At 41.6% G+C, this 21,214-nt stretch overlaps 1 protein-coding gene across 2 annotated transcripts in view; it reads left to right on the top strand.

Moving 5' to 3' along the window:
- CUBN (cubilin) overlaps positions 1–21,214 on the top strand; it is a 283,940-nt gene that overhangs the window by 117,390 nt on the left and 145,336 nt on the right. For both annotated transcript variants that reach the window (XM_045463384.1, XM_045463382.1), the window contains exons 29-30: positions 14,896–15,077; positions 19,898–20,072. In XM_045463384.1, coding sequence (XP_045319340.1) covers positions 14,896–15,077; positions 19,898–20,072 — 357 coding nt within the window. The remainder of the gene's footprint in view (positions 1–14,895; positions 15,078–19,897; positions 20,073–21,214) is intronic.

Genomic DNA, 21,214 nt, shown 5'->3' with positions numbered 1-21,214 from the left:
TGAGAACTTTTCCTCCAAGGTCCTCATAATCTGAGACGGCAGTAAACATATGCAGACATTTCAGAATGAGTGGGAAAGCTAAATCCTGACGTTATTTGCCTCCTTGACAACAGAAGATACACATACACACAGTTGACCTTCATTTAACGTTGGCTCTCAGTCTTGCAACCAGGGAGGGCCTTTTAGCAGCCTTGCATCCCAATTCCCATGTCCCTACTGTTTGAAAAACTTTTGAGTTCTATTTCCATTGCTACTCTTTGAATCAGTTATAAAAAGAAAGAGAAAAACAAAACAAAACAAAACAAAAAACAACCCTATACAGCCATGACCTTCCCAAATCACATATTGCACAATTTATAATAGTCCTTCAGATTTGGGCCAAAGGAAGGGTTTTCTTGAATCTTCTATTTGTGTTCTTGTTCCCTGGCAACAACATCCTTGATAGATATTGCACATACTTTCCAGGGGATTCCACACTTTTTCATACGACATGAAAAAAAGAAACCACGCTTTTTTTTTTTTTCACAGTTTCAAATTTTGTGGCAACCAAAAATGACTAAACCAGCACAGAACAAGCACAGTGTTCGGTGTAGAGCATTAATTTTTGTCCCCAGAGGTTTCTCTTTTTGAGCATTTACTTAAATATTGCCATATTTATCTGTGATATTTATCCAAAGACTTATTTTATTTGTATGCCACTGTGTACTCAGAGAAACCAGTGCCAGCCTTCAGTGGCATTAATTCACATGAAAAAGAAGGGATCTCTGGTGTAGGATACTAACTATGTTCTAGAAGATTTAATAAAATTTTATATTCTCTATGTAAGTCACGACATTAATATATTTTGTCCATGATTTTTTTCTACCAGTTATACCTACAGACTCCTCACAAGCTCAATAATATATAGATTTTACACTTAAATGTAATGTAATTTTAAATTTATTTTAAGACATTATGATAAAAATAAACCACACTGCCATATAAAGAATAAACGAAAATGTGATTTAAGTGCTTGGTCCATTAATTCAATTGACATCTCATTTATTATTGCTGGACCGAGTAATTATTTTAAAAATGTTAATGTTGTTTGGAAAATGTTGATGCTATCATTTTAAGAAATATTTACCATGCATTGAGCTCTGTGATTAGTGCTTTTAATATTATCTCATGTTTTGTCTAATAATTCTCTTCTGTAAGTGCCATCATCCCCACATTATGGATAAGAAAACCGAGGAAGGAGTCTTAGAGAAGTTAAACAAATTCCCCAAACACACAATTCCAGTAAGTGATGGAATTAGAACACAAAAACAGTGTGTGGTGTAGAACTCCAAAGCCTATGTTTTAAGTAACTGCACTCTGGGATGTCTGGGTGGCTCAGCTGGTTAGACAGCCAGCCCTTTTTTTGTCTCAGGTCGTGATCTCAAGGATCGTGAGTTCAAGCCCCACGTCAGGCTCTCATGCTGACAACGCAGAGCCTGCTTGGGAGTCTCTATCCAAAATAAATAAATAAACTTAAAAAAAATGAATAAACAGCTTCATGCTGCCTATTTAGTAAGAAAGTTTTCCCCACAACTTTTCATTGCAGAAAAGATTAAGCTATATTGCAATGCAGAAATGGCCAGTGTTTATAGCAGGTAATTTTGCAACTAAATTCCCACTGAGGATAATGAATGTTTTAAAATGAACATATACACTCTTTCCCAGTGAATAATATTCTGGTTCCAAGGCCTCTCTACTAGACTACACAATTCCTTTTTTTCTTCAGGTTCAAAGAGCAATAATGGGGGGAAGCATATTACTTAGCAAATGACTAGTTCAAAATAGCTGATGTTATTTGTCCTTCAACACAATATCTGCTTTGTTACTCATTTAGAAAGTGCTCTTGTTTTGGAGTTGCTATGTATGGTTGATGGAATCATATGCTTCTGAGCTGGGATCAACCACAGAGATCATCTCATCTGTCACCATGGTTTAGCTGCCCAAACTAGCTTACGAGAGGAGTTTTATTAAGGTGAAGAGTAAAAGAATGGCTGCCCCCCAAATAGCTTGGTTTGACTGGAGGTCAACAATGGGGGACAGAGTGGATCCCCTGATTTGGTTAATGTAGGAGCCCAGCCCCGAGAAAGTTCTGCCCTCCTCCAGGGAAACTTCCTGGCCAGGCTGGATGCCTGAATCAGCATTTGCCCTGCGAGCAGACTGCACCCCTTGGTATAATTACAGAAAACGATCCACAGAGCATGGATGGTTGGAGGACATGACCACCACTGGCATGGTGCTCCCTCCCACATCTGCCCATGTGTCCATACGGAGCACCCTCACTGTGCAGGAAACGTTCAGGGTTGAGGAACGAGAGAGAAAGAAATGGTGGTGAGGGTGATGCAGAGCCCTGGGGGGTGGAGGGGAGGCTCCTGAGCTTTTCCTTATAAGGATATTGAGGGCCAAAACAATTACACCAAAAGAAAGCAGGATTAGAATGAATACTTTTAAATAGAAGTATGAGTGTTGAACTTGGAAAATCACATCAAGAGAACACATTCCCTCAGTCTTTGCTTATGAGGGGGATTTCATAAAAGAGCTATTAGTAGCCTTAGGCAAGACTACTTAGGTATTTTTGGGGGGAAATTAGTCCAGTCGCCTTGGTCTCATTTCATTTCCTTGGAAGATACTTTACACTATTTTTATGCGTTTTGTTCAGAAATCTTCAATAATTTAAAACGTATAAGAGAAAAGGACTGAGTGATTGACTTCTCCTGAATTGTAAGCAAAGAATTGCTACTGAGAAACCATTGTTTAATTTGGCTGGAATGAGTAGATTAGGAAGAAAAAGGGCATATTAATCAAAATGAAAAGATGACGAGATTGGCTATACTTCTCTGGGTCAAAATGAAAGATTTTTATCCTTTCATGTACAGGAAATGAAAATTTATACTATGTGAAAAGTCCCAAAATGTGGCTCCATTGGGTTCATTTCTCTTTAGTGGGGTACTAAGGCAAAATACTTCAATATTCAGCCTCAGGATAGCTCAGAGAGTCAGAGAGCTACGATAATCTTAATTGTGAATATTTCCATGACATCTTATATTGTCATTTAGAAGTCATTTTATAACCATGGACAGACTCGAGTTTGAGCTCCTTGCATCTGTTTTCCAGGTCATTAACTTCGTGGTATGATTTTATTCTTTCTCTCTCTTTTTTGTCCCTACCATTGAAAACAGATTCCTGCTGTATGGAAATTAGTCAGACAAATGATTATCTCAGAGTATGGAGTTGGGATGAGGTCCTTATGGAAGAGGAAACTTTTTAAACCTTTACTGATTTCTTGGTGCTAAAAATCATTATCCTTAGTTCTTGGCTTTGCTTTTCTCCTAATGTGATACTGAGCCCTAAGTCTGTCTGTAGCTTCTTTAACCGTAGACTTTCCTGAGTCTGAATGTGTGTGTCCTCTCAAAATGCATGTGTTGAACCCTACTACCTAAGGTGATAGTATTAGGAGGTGGGGCATTTGGAGGTGATCAGCTCATGAGGGGTCTGGGATTAGTCCTAAGAGTTCCCGCTGCCATGTGATGTCTGTGACCCAGAGGAAGGTCCTCACCCTACCATGAGGGTACCCTGATCTCAGACCTCCAGCTTCCAGAACTGTAAGAAATGAATTCCTGATGTGTATAAGCTATTCGGTCTGTGACATTTTGTTATAGCAGCCCAAACAGGCTGAAACAAACCATTTCTGTCCTCTAACCTTATCCTTAAGCAACCATTATCTAAACCTCAGTGTGACAAATGGGAAGTAATTGATACAAGAAGGAGCAGGGAGAGCTTACCAACCCATGCTCCTTCAGATGTTACACTCGGAACGGCTGTCATTTTGCGTCTGTCTTTGGGTTTGGCCGCCCTGTCTATCAGGAAAACAATGGGGGTAGATTAGCTTCCCTAAGGCTGATGTAACAAAATACCACAAACAGGGTGGCTTCAAACAACAGGAAGTTATTTTCAGACTTCTGAAAGCTAGAAGTCCAAACTGCACATGTCAGGAGGGCTGTTCCTCCAAAGGCTCTCGGGAAGGATCCTTCTTTACCACTTCTAGCTTCTGCTGGTTGCCGGCAACCCTTGGCTTTCCTTAGCTTCTAGATGCATAACTCCAATCTCTGTCTCCATCTAGCCTTCTTCTTTCTCTGGGTCTGTGTCTAGATTTCCATCTTCCCCTGAGGACACCAATTATATTGGCTTTCAGCCCCACGCTAATCCAGTGTGACCCTCATCTTAGTAACGTCTGCAAAGATGCTGCATCCAAATAAGGTCACATTCACAGGTCCAGGTAGATGTGATGTCTGGGGGACACTATTCACCCTCGTACATGAGCTTCTGCAGCTTTTGACAACTTTTCTCTTCTCTTGGAGTCACCATGCTTTGTCTTCTTTCTTCTTCCTTTATTTTCAGGAGAATCTCACATTCCTTGGTCTCTCTGTTACCTGATCTTCTTGTCTGGTTTCACCTGTGATTGCCCGATCTTGTGCTAACCCACAAAATCCCCCAGAAAATTAATATGCACATCCTTAAGATCAGATCAGATCCTTAAAATCAGATGGATTCTAGGGGCTCTACCGTTGGTCTTGACTTCAAAGAGTCTAGTGATCAGATTTTCATGTTTTTCTCTTAGTAGGATAGATACCTACCATTCGCCTTTTTCCTGCATCCCCGGAGAACAGCATCCACTTTTAAACTACTGAGAAATTAACTGGTAAAATCAGACCAGATATTGGTGACTTTCTGTGGCTCTTCTACATGTCATAGGCACCTTTGAACAGCTTTGGCCATTTTAGGGAGCTCACATTTCTCTCTACCTCTGCCTTCTACCCCATCCTTAAATTTTTCTGGTCGGAATTGCTTTAACTACATTATTTGCGTATCTCACAGATGAAACAGAAGTGAGGCCTTTGTAGTCCACGGAGCAGTTTAACCTTGCCTTGGGTTGGACCATCCCCAAATTCTGAGTTCCTAAGTTACCATTTTACATCCTACCTGCCCCACCAGAAGAATTCTGGCAACTTCCTCCTGCGACCCCACTGCCTCCACACGCTGCCTTGTAGCATGTCAGAGGGGAGTTGGGCTACCCAGTAAGGCACCCCTCGAGGTATTATCAGAGAGAACATTTTTAATTTTTAATTATAGAAAAACAATTAACACATGCATCAGTCATTTTAATGAAGTGTAGGGAGCGTCATGGTTTACTGTGTGTAAAATGTATTCTTTTACCATATTTTGGCTATTCAGCTCCTTTTTCACATTGACCACTGACTTCTCAAGTGTCTCCCTCAGAAATTTAAGGATATGGGTGTGAAGATGTCCTGTTTGGATCTGTTCTCTGTTCCTTTTCTTGCAGCCTCGGTGGGCCTTGAACACACCACTTCCACACTGACAGTCCTCCCACCTGGTTTATGGAAAATAGTTTCAGAAAAATGCCAAGTATAAAGTAACAACTACATCTGAGCAATCGTAGGGAAATACAGAGAGAGCTTTAAACACTTCGTGCCTGGGATTCCATTTCCCTGTTTCATTGCTGGTTTGCTTTTATTAGAACTTTTTTATTTAAAAACAACAACTCAAAACTTTGAGGATGGAACATACATAGATTATGCCTCATTTTTATGTGTGCATTCTGAAATTTTATAACTTGCTTGTTTTAGACCAAGAAAAAAAAACAGTGATAGCAAAGTCCTTTTATGAAAAAGATTTAAATGGTCTTCACAAGTAACCAGGTTTAGCAACAGCTTTTAACTCTTCCTTGTTATGAGTTCAGTAGATCAACGTGCTTCCTGATGATAAGGTAAGCACTTCCTTTCAGCTGATGACTGGGAGTTTGGAGGAAAATAAATCAAATAGATTATCAGTCACCAGTACTAAAAGTTTTAGAAAGATTAACTAATTAAAACTGAAAAACGTGTGATGCTCTGTAGGACCTTATTTTATTCCAGTTCAGCTGATGTCTAATAATGTTAATATATTAGATTTCATCAGATTTGCCTCACATTAAATGAAAAAAGTTTTTGCTTCATTTATTTTTTTCAGGTTGCTGTGGTGATTTTCCCCTCACTAGATGGACAGAACAGTAATGAGGGTGGTGTTCAACATTGCCATTCCGATGCCTTTGGGCTCAAGTGTCCAAAAGGCACAGTGGAAAGAACACAGAACTGGGAGTAAGGGGCGTGGGGGTGGGGGTGGAGGAGGGATGGATAGAGATGGGGGGTGGCCTCAAATGTGCCATTTACAAGGTGACCTGTGAGTCCTGTAGCCCTCTGGAGCCTCACTTTGCTCTACTCTAATGTTGATTTATTTTTAAGAGAGACAGTGTGAGCAGGGGAGTGGCAGAGAGAGAGGGGGACAGACGATATGACGCGGGCTGTTTACTGACAGCAGCGAGCCCAATGCAGGACTCGAACCCATGCACCATGAGATCATGACCTGAGCCAAAGTTGGACGCTCAACCAACTGAGCCACCCGGGAACCCATACTTTCTTTGTTCATCTCTAAAATGGGCCTGATACAATCATTCTTGCCTCTTGTATAGAGTTGTTAGGAATGTCAGATAAGATCGTCATGTGCTCATTAAAACTGGTTTGAAAAACCATGAGCCACCCTGCAAATATGAACTATCTTTGCTGTAGCTTAATGAACAACTGATTTCGTACCTTTTATCGAGTATTCGTGAAAGCTATTTAGCTGATACGGTGATTCCACCTCCAAATCTTTCTCTCATCTCACCTCATATCTGGATGAATTTTTGTTAAACTATAACGTACAGAATGTATTCAGTGACTATCCCGTGCCAGGCAGTTAACTAACAGTCTTACTTTGGTTATTTCATGTAATCTGTGCAACAGCCCTACGACATTAAGTATTAGTGCTGTTACAGATAAAGAAACTGAGGATAGAAAGGTTAGTTATCCAAGTAGTAACAGAGCCAAGGTTGGTCTTATGCCATAGTCTGTGCTTTACTTGGAATATTATTATATTTTCAAAAGTTTTGCAACTTAGCATGCAAATTACACAACTCTGAAGTCATGTTGTCTCCTCCACCAAAATCTTCTGTTACCAGTTGGCTACAAAGAGCCACTTTCTATTTCTTCCAAATATGTCTCTGTCAAAACCCTTTATTCATCACTCCACTGTCTGCTCCTTTGTCAGCCTTTTAAAACCTTACTTTAGGGGCGCCTGGGTGGCGCAGTCGGTTGAGCGTCCGACTTCAGCCAGGTCACGATCTCGCGGTCCGTGAGTTCGAGCCCCGCGTCAGGCTCTGGGCTGATGGCTCAGAGCCTGGAGCCTGTTTCCGATTCTGTGTCTCCCTCTCTCTCTGCCCCTCCCCCGTTCATGCTCTGTCTCCCTCTGTCCCCCAAAAAATAAATAAACGTTGAAAAAAAAATTAAAAAAAAAAAACAAAACCTTACTTTATTATTTTCCCTATGTTGACCCCTGAAATGCTCTCCTGAATCATTGTCCTCTATTTGAGATTCCTAAAGCCCGGTTCCAGAAAACGTATTTATTTCTGTCACATTTTATTATTCATCTGACTGGTCAGGTAACATGATGATGGAGAGGATGCTGGAAGTCTACACATCACCTCCTACGTTACTTCCTGATAGCCATTGACTGGTTGATGTGACTTCCTTAATCTACAGCCTTGTCTGGCCTCCATCTCTCTTTCCTTCCCCTTCCTGTGACCCCCCGCCCCCCGCCATCACCCCTCAAAATCATGGGCACGATTGACAACAACATGATGTTAGATTGTCACAGAGCCGCCCACCGCTGTGTGCCTTCTCCATAGTTGCATCAGGTGTGATGTTCACACATGTGTCTGTGCCGTTATTTCTGCTCTCAAAGAGATGTTGACATGTGCGATTTTCCAGAAGCCTTGTTGTTTCTGTCTCCAGAATGGGTGGATGGATTTAGAAACGCATTTCCTTCTGTGATTCTTTCAGGAGAAAGTGTATTTTAACAAGAGATTGTCAACACCTAAGCCTCACACCAAGGGAAATAATGCAGTGAACAAAACGTTTTTTCCTCTTCCAGGCCCCCCACCGCCCCCCAAATTTAAATTTAACAAGAAAGTAAACTGAGGATAATTGTTTGTGTAGAAAGTTGTTAGTATTGGACATTAGCAACACTGATAACAACTATAGAGGTAAAGCACCTTCCCTGACAGGTATATTTTTGAATTCGATAAACCTTGTTAAGAACAAAACAAAAACCCACCTTGTCTCTCTTCCATAGGAGGTGCAGAATAGTACATCAAAATGAGCAGCCATGTTACCCAATATGAATAAGATATTGATTGATGAGGCAGAATTAAACTTAGCTGTTGATTCATTTCAGCATCTGGCACACATTTTCTCTGTTTTAGAATTACACACAGCGAGACTTTTGAATTGTCTTCATATTCCTTTTCCTTGATGATGGGCTAGTATAGGTTGTAAATCCCATTTCTTGTATTGGAACTGACTCCCTTTTCCACAGCTAATTAAGTGGAAAATGATGCATAAATCAAATTTGGAAGACTCACATTCTGCATTCTTTAAAAACCCCACAATTTGGGGCGTCTGGGTGGCACAGTCGGTTAAGCGTCCGACTTCAGCCAGGTCACGATCTTGCGGTCCGTGAGTTCGAGCCCCGCGTCGGGCTCTGGGCTGATGGCTCAGAGCCTGGAGCCTGCTTCCGATTCTGTGTCTCCCTCTCTCTCTGCCCCTCCCCCGTTCATGCTCTGTCTCTCTCTGTCCCAAAAATAAATAAACGTTGAAAAAAAAAATAAAAAATAAAAACCCCACAATTTAAAAAAATTGTTTTAATTTAAAAAGAATTTTTTTAATGTTTGTTTATTTTTGAGAGAGAGATAAAGTGAGAGTGGGGGAGGGGCAGAGAGAGAGGGAGACACAGAATCCAAAGCAGGCTCCAGGCTCTGAGATGTCAGTAGAGTCCGACGCGGGGCTGGAAGTCACGAATTGCAATGTCCTAACCTGATGTGAAGTCAGACGCTTAACTGACTGAGCCACCCAGATGTCCCTGCTTTCATTTATAATTTAAGAAGTCCAGCTTTTGGTGTGACTTTCTAATTTTCCATTTTCATCCATAATTATACAATTCCAAATTCATGTTGTAATGTTTCACTTTTAGCCTAATGATAGCTTGAATTTATGAAAGTATCAAATAAATTCACTACATATTTGATTTTTTGGCTAATAGAAATTTTCTTAATTTTTTTGTGAATATGTTTTCTCTTGTCACTAAAAGAGAGCATAGAAAAAGCCCCAGACATCATTCATTTTTTCAGTTTTTAAAATGTATATCTTGACAGATTTTCCTTTGCCTGATATCATCTACACATCTGTCAAAGAATCCCCAAATCAAGGAAAGTGTGATAAAACCCAAGAAAGTGAGGCATAGCAGGCTAAATGTTGATTAAAATCTCTCATCTGTGGACTCGAAATAAGTCCCAAAAGAGAATTATGCTAACATTATCCTATTGAAACTAACAAAAATTAAAATATCTTTTAGCAATGCAATATGATCATTTATTTATTCTTGTTTTGTCTGTTTATTATTTTTTTTATTTTTAAGAGAGAAAGAGAGAGACAGAGACAGAGACAGAGACAGAGCGCGAGTAAGGGAGGGCAGAGAAGAAGGGAGACACAGAATCTGAAGCAGGCTCCAGGCTTTGAGCTGTCCCCACAGAGCCCAAGGTGGGGCTCCAGCTCATGAGCCATGAGATCATGACCTGAGCTAAAGTCAGATGCTTAACAGACTGAGCCACCCAGGTGTCCCTGTCATTTATTTATTCTTCTTTGTAATTTACCACCAATTAACAGGTAAAGGATAAAATAGAGTTCACCGTTTGTTTTTTTTTTTTTCCAAATCAAACATATTGAAATTACTCTTTGCAAACTGAAGGGAAAACAAAAAGAGTTTACTGATTTACAGAAAGGCATGTGGGGATAGCACTTTTTAGGTCTATAAATGGAGTTGTTATTTTGTTTTGTGTGTGTGTGTGTTTTTTTCCCAGAGACATTAAATATGCACAACTTCTAGATCACGTATTGCATATGCTCAATAAATATTTATTGACTGAATAAATAGTAATTGGAAAGTTATTTCTATCTTTTTCAGGATGTAGAAATACGAAGACAGAGTTAAATTTAATTATCAGAATTAATTTTATTTTCCAGTACTTTATAGTTTTACCATGAAATATCACTAAATTAACTTATTCTATTTTGCATTTGATATGAACTTTTAAATCAAAGTTTTTAACCTTTTGATACGTTAAGCCTCAGAGGTAGTGAGCGCACAAAGGATAAAAAGAAAGCTTCATAGTTTTCAAGTGCCAATACTTTCTTTCTCTCCTCGACACATAGTATTTTCACTCCAATGGGGTAATTTTTTTTAATATCTTTTTTTTTAATGTTTTTATTTATTTTTGAAGGAGAGAGAGACAGAGCATGAGCCAGGGAGGAGCAGAGAGAGAGGGAGACATAGAATTTGAAGCAGGCTCCAGGCTCTGAGCTGCCAGTACAGAGCCTGATGCGGGGCTCGAGCTCACGAACCGTGAGATCATGACCTGAGCCGAAGTTGGACGCTCAACCTACTGAGCCACCCAGGCGCCCCTCCAATAGGGTACTTTTTTTTTTTTTTCAATATATGAAGTTTATTGTCAAATTGGTTTCCATACAACACCCAGTGCTCATCCCAAAAGGTACCCTCCTCAATATCCATTACCCATCCTCCCCTCCCTCCCACCCCACATCAACCCTCAGTTTGTTCTCAGTTTTTAAGAGTCTCTTATGCTTTGGCTCTCTTCCACTCTAACCTCTTTTTTTTTTCCTTCCCCTCCCCCATGGGTTTCTGATAAGTTTCTCAGGATCCACATAAGAGTGAAACCATATGGTATCTGTCTTTCTCTGTATGGCTTATTTCACTTAGCATCACACTCTCCAGTTCCATCCATATTGCTACAAAGGGCCAGATTTCATTCTTTCTCATTGCCACGTAGTACTCCATTGTGTATATAAACCACAATTTTTTTTATCCATTCATCAGTTGATGGACATTTAGGCTCTTTCCATAATTTGGCTATTGTTGAGAGTGCTGCTATAAACATTGGGGTACAAGTGCCCCTATGCATCAGTACTCCTGTATCCCTTGGGTAAATTCCTAGCAGTGCTATTGCTGGGTCATAGGGTAGGTCTTCCAATAGGGTACTTTTAATGATACTGGAATTTGCCTTTAAAAGGCACACACATAAGTGATATTGATGAGAAGAAACCATGACAGATTTAAAAATACGATCTGGTTTTGTATTTTATAAACCTTGTTTATGTTTGTTTTAAATCTTGGGGAAAAGTACACTGTGGGTCTCCAGAGCTGTAGGTGGGTGAATAAAATAAGTGCTGTAGTTTTTCAAAGCATCACTGCCTGCCAAGAACCTGATATTATCATTCCAGCTTTTACACTGACTAGTTTAAGGGTATTCGTATCCTGTTATTCACAAAGGAATTTACAAGGTAACTAAAACCACTGGAAAAGACAATGGAAAATGTCAGGCAGATTTTTAGATGAATCAACTATGATAAAAAAAAATGGAATTAGATTGGTGAACTGGAGTGAAATAAAAATGAGAACTGGGAGATACCCAAGATTCCATTTCCTTGTTCTCTTTTATGCGATGTGGCCACCAAGGTATTTTCCTCCAAAGATTTTTTTCATTGGATTTTTTTTTTTTTATCTGATACAACCGGTCTCAGGATTCACAGAAGCTGAAAATGTAGGCTGAAAGGAAGAGGGTGGGGTAACAGAACGCTTTTGCTTCCCTGTGATGTATTTTAATAGAAGGTGTTACAACTTCCGATAATTTTTAGGGGGCCACTGTGTCTCAAGACTCCAGAGGGCATCACTTGGTGGCATCTACTGTGACCGGTGCCCCCCACAGTTGTGCACTGGTGCTGAGTAAACTGTGCTGATTTTGGCTTCAGGACCGTTTTCCATGTGTTGTTCTAGTAGGAAAAATATTTTCTAATCTTTCATGGCATTCATGTTTTTGTGACATTCACCAGAGTCTATAAACAGTATCAGTGCGTCTAACTTTAAACTATTCCCCCCCCCAAGGGGTTTTAATGAGAAATAAAGGTTGGAACTTTACAGGCCCCAGGAAAGATACTACCCTATGCAACAAACTTGAAGCCTGAAAACACAGGTTTTCAACTAGAAGGAGGAAACGGGCACTCCAGAAGGTGGTGGCATTTGGAGCTGGAATCAGATTTCTGTACTGAGATCAAGGTTCTTCTTAGAATTCTCCTCAGCTCTTTTCAGCTAAGTCGAGATTCTATATGGAGAGTATTTCTTCTGAATCCTTTATAAATCCTTTTTCTAACTCACTGTACAGAGCACATTTGCATGGGGTAGAGAGTAGACATGACCTCAGCTTTAGGGGCTTGTTTTAAGTCATGGCAGGTTAATTGTACTCATGTGACAATGCACATATGTTCATCTTGGAGTGAGGAGGTACTGCCATTTCTTAAAATTTATTTATTTTGACAGAGAGAGAGAGGCGGGGGGCACAAGGGGGGAAGGCGCAGAGATAGAAGGAGAGAGAATCTCAATGATGCGGGGCTCGAACTCACAAACTGTGAGAGCATGACCTGAGCCCAAACCAAGAATCGGAGGCTTAACCAACTGAGCCACCCAGGTGCCCTGGTACTGTCATTTTATAAACCCAAAAAGCCTTGATACGGAATAAGAGGAGATACTTGGAACAATTTGCCATCCAGTAAAGAATATGTGGAAAAAATAAAAAAGGTGACTTTGATATGTTGACAGAGCAAGCAATGTTTTTTAATCACCAAAAATTGCTATTGGAAAAAAAAAAGTAATCTATCTTTTTCCCCTAATTTTACCTTTATTTTTTTCCAATTTTGTCATGAAAATTTGAGCCTTCCTCAAATTTTACTTCTTACACAAAGTTTTCTCTGCCTCTCCATCCTCAAATCTCTGTCTGGATTTCTACACACCGCGTGAGTCTGCAGAATTCAGTAATTAAGTCCTTGGGCCACTATCAGATTTCCTGGACTGGTGTCCTGCTCCAACCACTTATAAGCCAGGTCACCTTGGGCAAGGCACTTGACCTCTATTTCCATTGATTTGCTCACTTGAGAAATGCAGATAATCATAACAGCTGCTTCACATGGTGACTATGAGTATTCAAATAGGGGGAAAAGCTGTAAAGCACATCTAAGTGCGTGGTGGCAGTTTTTCTTACTATATACCGTGTGTTGCAATATTTGGTTGGTTGTTGTAATCATTTGCCTTAATTACTTTCTAAGCCATGCTGTGTAAACATTCATAAAACATAAGCTTCATGTTTGGGTTTTACATACCCAGTTTCTATTTGTTTAGTTGGTTTTCAATTAAAATTAAAAAAGTTTTTTTTATTGTTTATTTATTTTTGAGAGAGACAGAGAGACAGAGCACGAGCAGGGGAGGGGAAGGGAGAGAGGGAGACACAGAATCCGCAGCAGGCTCCAGGCTCCGAGCTGTCAGCACAGAGCCTGACACGGGGCTTGAATTCACGAACCACGAGATCATGACCTGAGCCAGAGTCAGATGCCTAACTGACTGGGCCTCCCAGGTGCCCCTGTTTAGTTGGTTTTTAGATGTAAGTTTTCTGGGTCAGGACCTGTATCACTGAATTGATGATTGGCTGTTTTTGTTTGAAATAGACTTTATTTTTTAGAAGAGTTTTAAGTTCACAGCAAAATTAAGTAGAAGGTAGAGTTCCCATTTACCCCTGTCCCCATACATGCAGTGCCTCTCCCATTATTAACATCTGCACCCACCCCCACCCAGAGGGGGACATTTGTTACAACTGGTAAACCTACAGTGACACTGCATTATCACCCAAAGCCCACAGTTTACATTAGGGTTCACTCTCGGCATTGTCCCACCTGACTGACAAATGTGTAATCTATATATCCACCATTATAGTATCATACATAGTAGCTTTACTGCCCTAAAAATCTATGCTCAACCTATTTATTTCTCCTCTCTTCTCGCCCCTGGCAACTACTTATCTTTTTTACTGTCCCCACAATTTTGCCTTTTCTAGAATTTTGTAGACTTGAAATTATATAGTATGGAGGCTTTTCAGACTGGTTTCTTTCATTTATTAATTTCTTCCACATCTTTTTCTGGCTTGGTAGCTCCTTTGTTGTCAGAGTCAAATAATATTCCATTGTGTGGATGGACCACAATGTATTTATCCTTGTAGCTACTGAAGGACATCTTCGTTGTTTCCACGTGGAAACAATTACCAATACCAATAAAGCTGCTATGGACATATCATTTATTTTTGTTTTAATTTCCTATAGTCTCCCATACAAAGGTAATAATTTTTAGCTCTTAGTATTTTAGATCTTGGGTCCGATAAGGACTTAGAAATAACATATTGCATACAAGGAAACTGAAGGTCGAGAGACATGGTATTCGCTAACACTGCTTACGTAGTTCATTGTACTTCCTACTGTGAAATTTTTTCCTAAATATAATGAAGAAAATCTAAAAATTGGAATTCTATTTAAAACATCTTACGAAAGTTTTGATGTGGTGAGAATAAGGACTGAGAATTTTTGTACCAAATGTTATAATCAATATATTTTTTAGGAAGAAATTTAGTAAGTTGTAGCCATGATTTTTTTCTCATTGTTTTATAACTGCTCAATTATAACTCTATTATAACTTTATGAGTTTTCCCCTAAATTAGGCATTGTGCATTTTCAATTATCTTTTGGGTAGTTGGATGTTTGAGTTTTTCCTAATGGCCAGTGTCCACTTTGAACTGACTGAGCCTTCCTGTTTTAACAGGCTGTGGCGGGGAGTTGTCTGGGACCACGGGCACCTTCAGCAGCCCTGGGTACCCTAACACGTACCCCCCCAACAAGGAGTGCATCTGGTACATTAACACAGCCCCTGGGAGTAGCATTCAGCTCACCATCCACGACTTTGATGTGGAGTATCACGCAAGGTGCAACTTTGACGTCCTGGAGGTAGGAATTTAGATTGCTTTCCTAGCGCATGCCAAATTTGGGGTAGAACTGGCGATCACTGTGCAAATTATTTGCAGGGGCCAGTGGTGTTCTATTTTTAGACATTTTGATGAGTATCACTTCTTTGTGAGTGATGTTTATGGGCAAATGGGATTGCTATCTCAGTTTGGCTTTCCCTAAAAGCAGTGACTCTTGAAGGACTTGGGGGCAGGCAGTTGGACTAGCAGGTGGTATCAGAAAGCAGGAGGAAAGGGGACAGTGGGAGGGAGGGTGAAGGAGGAAGAGCCAGTGATGGGAGCCCCTGTGGGCCACTTGAGCTTTATCCCACTGGGACCCGCTGAGGGGCTATGGGGACTGCTCATCGGAACCATGCCCCTAAGGGTGAGAGTCTGAGGCACTGGTCCCCCAGCTCCTGTCCCCATTGATGGATTGCACTGGGGATTGTTAATGCCCTCCATTTCAGTCTGAGAAAACTCCCTTAGGCAAGGCAGTGAGGAGGCAGAGTGTAGAGAAGGGGCGGGCTTGGGGGTGAGAGGGCAGCTGCAATCTGAGGGGGGTCAACATGGTGCAGGGCACGAAACGCAACACTACTGCACAGGGTTTATCTCAGATAGTTGGGATGACCTTGAGAATCTGTTACAACCAGCCATTTATCGCAGGGCCCTGGTCATTAGGAACCGAAACTGAGTGCAAAACTGAATGGCTTCCTATAGACAAAGCGCCTATCGCCTCAGCTCTGGAGATTGCTAGAGCGTTTCATGGCAAGGTTCCCTATCTAGTAGAACTTAAACTCCATGAAAGCCTGGGTATTTGTTTGTTTGTTTGCTTCGGTTTTGCTTTGCTGCTATACCTGCCGCAGAGTACTTGGCAAATAGTGAACACTTGATGTATATTTGTGGAAAGAATGAAAGCATACAAATCCCTGACATGCCATAATAACGTGTGTTGGTGGTGGCTTGCAAAGGGACTGTGACATCCATTTTCCCCTTTGAATGTTAAATAATCCAGCAGAGTATGAAGGGAATTTTGTCCCCGTTTTATTGTTGTCCAAACAGGGGCTTGGAAATATTGATGGGTCTTTCCATGACCCTGAGGATAGTGGGTGGAAAAACTAAGAACTGACCTCATCTGCTCCTTGGTGCTGCACGTAAGCCAGTACGTAAAGATAGACAGAGGTGGGTAATGTGCAAGTTATTGGAATGAGCAGCACAGACCTCATAGGAAACTTTAACGCTTAAAAACTTTACTTATAAAACAAGTCCCTTCCTTGAAAAGAAGTGGGGTTCTCAAACCGTGCCCTCACGGAGTGGACGCAGACTCACAGAATTGCGTTTAGCAGTGCCAGGCTCTCCAAAGGCGGATAATGCTCAGTAAGTGAAATCAGAGACAGAGCAGGTACGTCCTTGGGTTAAAACCTCTACCCTTGTCTTCATGTAAGTACTGGGTGTTGCCAAGTCATGGCTCCATCTCAGAAGAGGAAAGGTTTTAGGGGAACAAGGTGGCTCTTGAAATTCACACTCCCAGTATGAGTAGGAACAACACTCACATGTGGAAGGTTCAAATGGTCCTTCTTGCCAGCAAGGAATTTTTCGGTGGCATAAAACCCCTTAACACTTACAAAGGGCTGGCAGCAGACTTTTCCACAGTAATGTGAAATGTTCCGAACCCTTCATTTTCATATTCCGAAGTGCCTGTGATTGTTGCCCACTTGGCAAAATGTAAATGGGTTCATTGTGCTTTGCGTTTTGTCCCGCCCATTACGTGAGAAAGCAGACTGGGGCTGCTCGCTGTAAGTGGCTTGGGGACAGGGGGACAAAGCAGGGTCTCCAGGCAGCTGTGTTTAGGCAGGGTCCTGTGTCTGCACAAAAAGGGCTCTGAGAAGAGGCTACAGTCAGCCTGGGGCTTATTTATATTAGGACAAGTCAGCCTGGGGCTTATTTATATTAGGACAAGGTGGTCTCCCACGTTCCATCAAAATCCATCAAAATCTTGAGCCCCTTAAGTGTTTTGGGAAAGCTTACTTAAGGCTGAAATGAGTCACCCCCTTACCTTTTGTTCAAAACCCTTATTTGACATCCTTGCACATGCTCATGGAAGGTGGAAAGTGCTGTAATAAATTTGCACTAATGATGATAAAATGATTTTTTCCATCTCTCATACCGTAGCTGCTGATAACACGTTGGCTATAGGTTTCAGAATGTTACCCCTGGTAGGTATGTGGCCTTGAGACTGCTGATTTTCTTGACCCACTCTTCTCAGCCTGCACACTATCCCCTCCTGTTCTGAGCACAGCCAAGTAGGACCTCTCTGTCAGCAGGTATTGGGGCTTACCTGGGTTTCACCAGATTTTTACCAAGAGCCAGTATTTTTTCTCCTAAAAACTCATTGTGCGGAAAGTGGCCAGTTGCATTAAAGCAACAGCCGTTTGGTTACTCATAACCCTGGAATGCTGACTTGATTGTAACAATAAATGGAGCTAACAGTGCAGAAAGCGATGTTCAAAACAGATTAAAACCATAGGCTTTGAAATGTTCTATATCCTGAGCATTTGCTAAAAACACGTTTCTTAATCTCTGATCATCAGACCCGGTTTTTTTCCCCCCGAAGTTTAGTCATATGCTGTAGTCGAATGAACCACACCCTGAAATTCTTTCCATCTTTTTCCTCTTTTGAAGAGTCACGCGTTAAGTCTCGGTTTTATTTGTGGAAGCCAAAAGTACCGTTCTATTGTTTGGGTCATGGAAACACTCTGGGCTGATTTTATTTCAGTCTCTGAGAAAGAAGCCTGAACCTGCATAAAGCAGAAAAGGAAATCCACTCCTTGGGGCAATAAATCAGGACAATTGCTTGGTGTGGTCAGTTTATTCCCTCTGGTCTCTCTGCGATGGTCCGTTGTGAGCCCAGCCCTGTTAGAGTGGAAGCAAAGAATGTCGAAAGCGGCAGTGTTGATTCTTCTGGAGGCTTCTGGGCCCCGCCGACTCATCCCCGTTATGTTTGTGATCTTAAGGGGACCCTGGGCAGGGAAAACAAAGAATATTTTGCCGACGTGCAAGTTTTCTTTGTCAGAACTAAAGCCTTGTGCTCAGTGTTCTCTCCAAATGTGTGCTGTTTATTGAGCATGGCTGATTAGCAGCACAGGCTGTCAGTTTCATGCTCTGAGGACTGTGTTCTGGGCGGGGGGGCGGGGATGGGGAGTGGGGGGGGGCAGGCAGATCCCACAAACAGCAAAGGACGGGGTAAACCAGAAGCAATCTGTTTCTGCCATTTGCATATGTGTACGTGTAAAGGGCCACACAGGGCTCCTCCTAAAGTCCTGCTTTTGATGGGACTTAGGGGGCCACACAAACATAGCTCCTCCTATGAAAATAAGCTTGAAGCCATCCGCCTGCTTCATTCCTTTGCAATTAAAGCCCTTGTGCTCAGCCCTCCGTGAAACAGCAGCTTCATTCATTTTGGCCTTTCTCGCATCGCTGGGGGGAATTAATCAGACAAAGAAATCATTATAGATTCAAATCACACACTCCTCACCAAAAGTAGGCTTCTTGTTCTCGCTCTCTCCTCTCGGAGAACTCTTGAGTGATTCCCCCTATCAGTCAACAGCTGCCCTGAGGGTGGGCGAGGACCTGGGGGCCTGGGGAATCGGGGAGAGCACAGCTAGGTGGGAGGGCTGCACAGATTTCAGAGGTGTGAGGGCGCTGTGTACAAATTCACCCAGCGCCACTTTCCCTGGTCCGGTTTTGACCCAGAGCACAGAATTATGTAGCCTATCCATGTGGGGCAGAGGGAAGGACCCAGACACCATTATGCCTGACAACTGTCATCAAAAATAGTGTTTCTTCTACAAATTCGAGTTTGGCAGGGCCCGGAAGTGGGGGTTCAATACTGTTTGAGTCTTATCTTCCTGTCCCCTGTCCCCACCGGGAACTCATGTGTGAGGAGTCAGAGACGGGGCCTGGGCTGGGTGCCACCTGCCTGCAAGATGTGGCTGTGAGACCCCAGGGGCACTTGCTGGGAGGAATGTGTCACTGAGGCACTGGACCCTAGTCAGATAGGTGGGTGCAAACTGGAGCAGCCTAGGAGACCTGAGGGCATGTGAGATGCATCTAGAAGGAGCCATCCTGATACTGGGCAGACTCCAGGGCAATTCCCCAGAAGTTGGCTGCTCTTGGTCATGTTCCCACCAGTGGGATTCTGGGAGTAGGTTCAGAGAATCTGGGGGAGTCCCTTCTTGAGGAAATCATAGAACACGCTGATAGAGGTTATATGTTCCACTCTCTCTGAAGAAGCAAAATATTACTTTAAATGCCTAATCTTATACACTATTCAGGGTGCAAAGGAGAAGATCCTACAAAATGTAACTGGGAGATCAGCAGGGTTCAGAGAATTGACTTTCACAAACAACATGGCTTTATGCTCAGACTATTCGTATGCGCCTAGAAGAGTTAGACAGCCACACTTGATACTGTTTTATCTGCAATGCCTCTGCCAAAGAAAGCAGGAAATCCTGTGAAGATGTGGAAAGAGGAAGAGAGGAGATAGGGAAGATTCTGGAAGAGTCTGTTCAGTTCAGCTCTACAATTCTGACTGAGAAAATAAGCAGGCATTTTATGGGTGGTTGAACTTGTGTGTTCCTAGGGCTGAGGGAGTGCCTTTGAAGATCCATCTCAAGTTTAAAGTTCATCCCCACCCAAGGAGACTGAGATTTCACTCTCTAATGAAAATAGAATCCAAGAAATGGTGGTAAACGGAGCCAGGGGAAGGGTTATACTTGCTTAAATTTCTCTCTTAGTTTCAGTCCTTTTTTCTGCATCCCATCTTAGGTCTATGGAGGCCCTGATTTCCACTCGCCCAGAATAGCCCAGTTATGTGCCCAAAGGTCATCTGAGAGTCCCTTGCAGGTCTCCAGCACTGGAAATGAGCTAGCCATCCGCTTTAAGACCGACAGCTCTATAAATGGGAGAGGCTTCAATGCCACGTGGCAGGCAGTCCCTGGAGGTGAGTAAACCAAGGAGGTATCTCAAGACACTTAAGCGGAACCCTTATACATTTTATGAAATGATTAGACAGTGGTGCAAAGGCCAACATAGGGACAACTTCATGACTCCTCAAATGGCACACACTGCATTGGTATTTACTCTTCCCTGAAAACTCTGATAGAATTTACTTCCGGAGTCACCTCATATGTGAAAACCAGTCCTTGCAAGTATGCAAGTCCATGGTGAAAACAGAAGTGGGGCGATTGGGTAGACTCACTTACCCTCCAAGGGACTCGGGCCCATTCACCGACCTCAAATTTGGGCATCAGCAAAGTGGTAAATTACTTCATGCCATAGTGTAGATCTTTGGATGCTTGGCAGGTGCCCAGACTGTAAAAGTTAAGTTTGTGAATTGTAAGGAATTACCATGTGTTATATAGTGATTTTCTGCCAGGGTCTTAGGCAGTGTAAAAATATTTATTGTTGCATATTTTTTAAATAAAAAATTAATACACAAAATATTTAAGCAGATGTTAACTGCTTTCACTGCTAAGAATAGCCGTGTTTATTGGACGATTACTATGTGCCAGGCATCTAATCTAACTGTTCTACAAGGACGACCTCTTTTCATCCTCACGACCACCTTATGAGGGAAATGTATTTACCAATGAGGAAGTTGAAACTTAGTGAAGTTTGTGATTTGTCCAAAGTCACATAGGTAGAAAATACTAAAGCAGAGATGTGACCCCAGGCTACCTTGTGGCCCCACTTTGGGAACCCTAAGGTGATACAGTAAATTATATTAGGCCTTTCCTAAAGTTAATGATGCATGAATTTAGTATATATGATTGTATACACATAGTGTTTAGATTATCCAATTATTGTCAATTGTTAGAAAATACTCGCATTTTTCCGTTATAGGTTTATATTATCATAAACCCAAGAAATGATAAGTCATAGAGATAGATGTTGATAGGTATTTACTTGATAATATCATAAGAGTAAAAAGACTGAATAACTATACCAGGTCCAGAATGTTAAATTTTAAAAAGCAGATATTAAATTATTAAAAACATCTCCTACTAAATTATCAAAATTCTTAGGAGATGTGCTATTCTTACAGTATATTATATTTTTAGAGAACAAAGAAGAAGCATTTTA

Source organism: Leopardus geoffroyi, chromosome B4 (genome assembly GCF_018350155.1).
Source record: "Leopardus geoffroyi isolate Oge1 chromosome B4, O.geoffroyi_Oge1_pat1.0, whole genome shotgun sequence".
In the NCBI taxonomy this organism is placed as follows: Eukaryota; Metazoa; Chordata; class Mammalia; order Carnivora; family Felidae; genus Leopardus; species Leopardus geoffroyi.
Note: the sequence above shows the minus strand (reverse complement) of the source record. Positions and strands in the feature narration are given on the sequence as shown.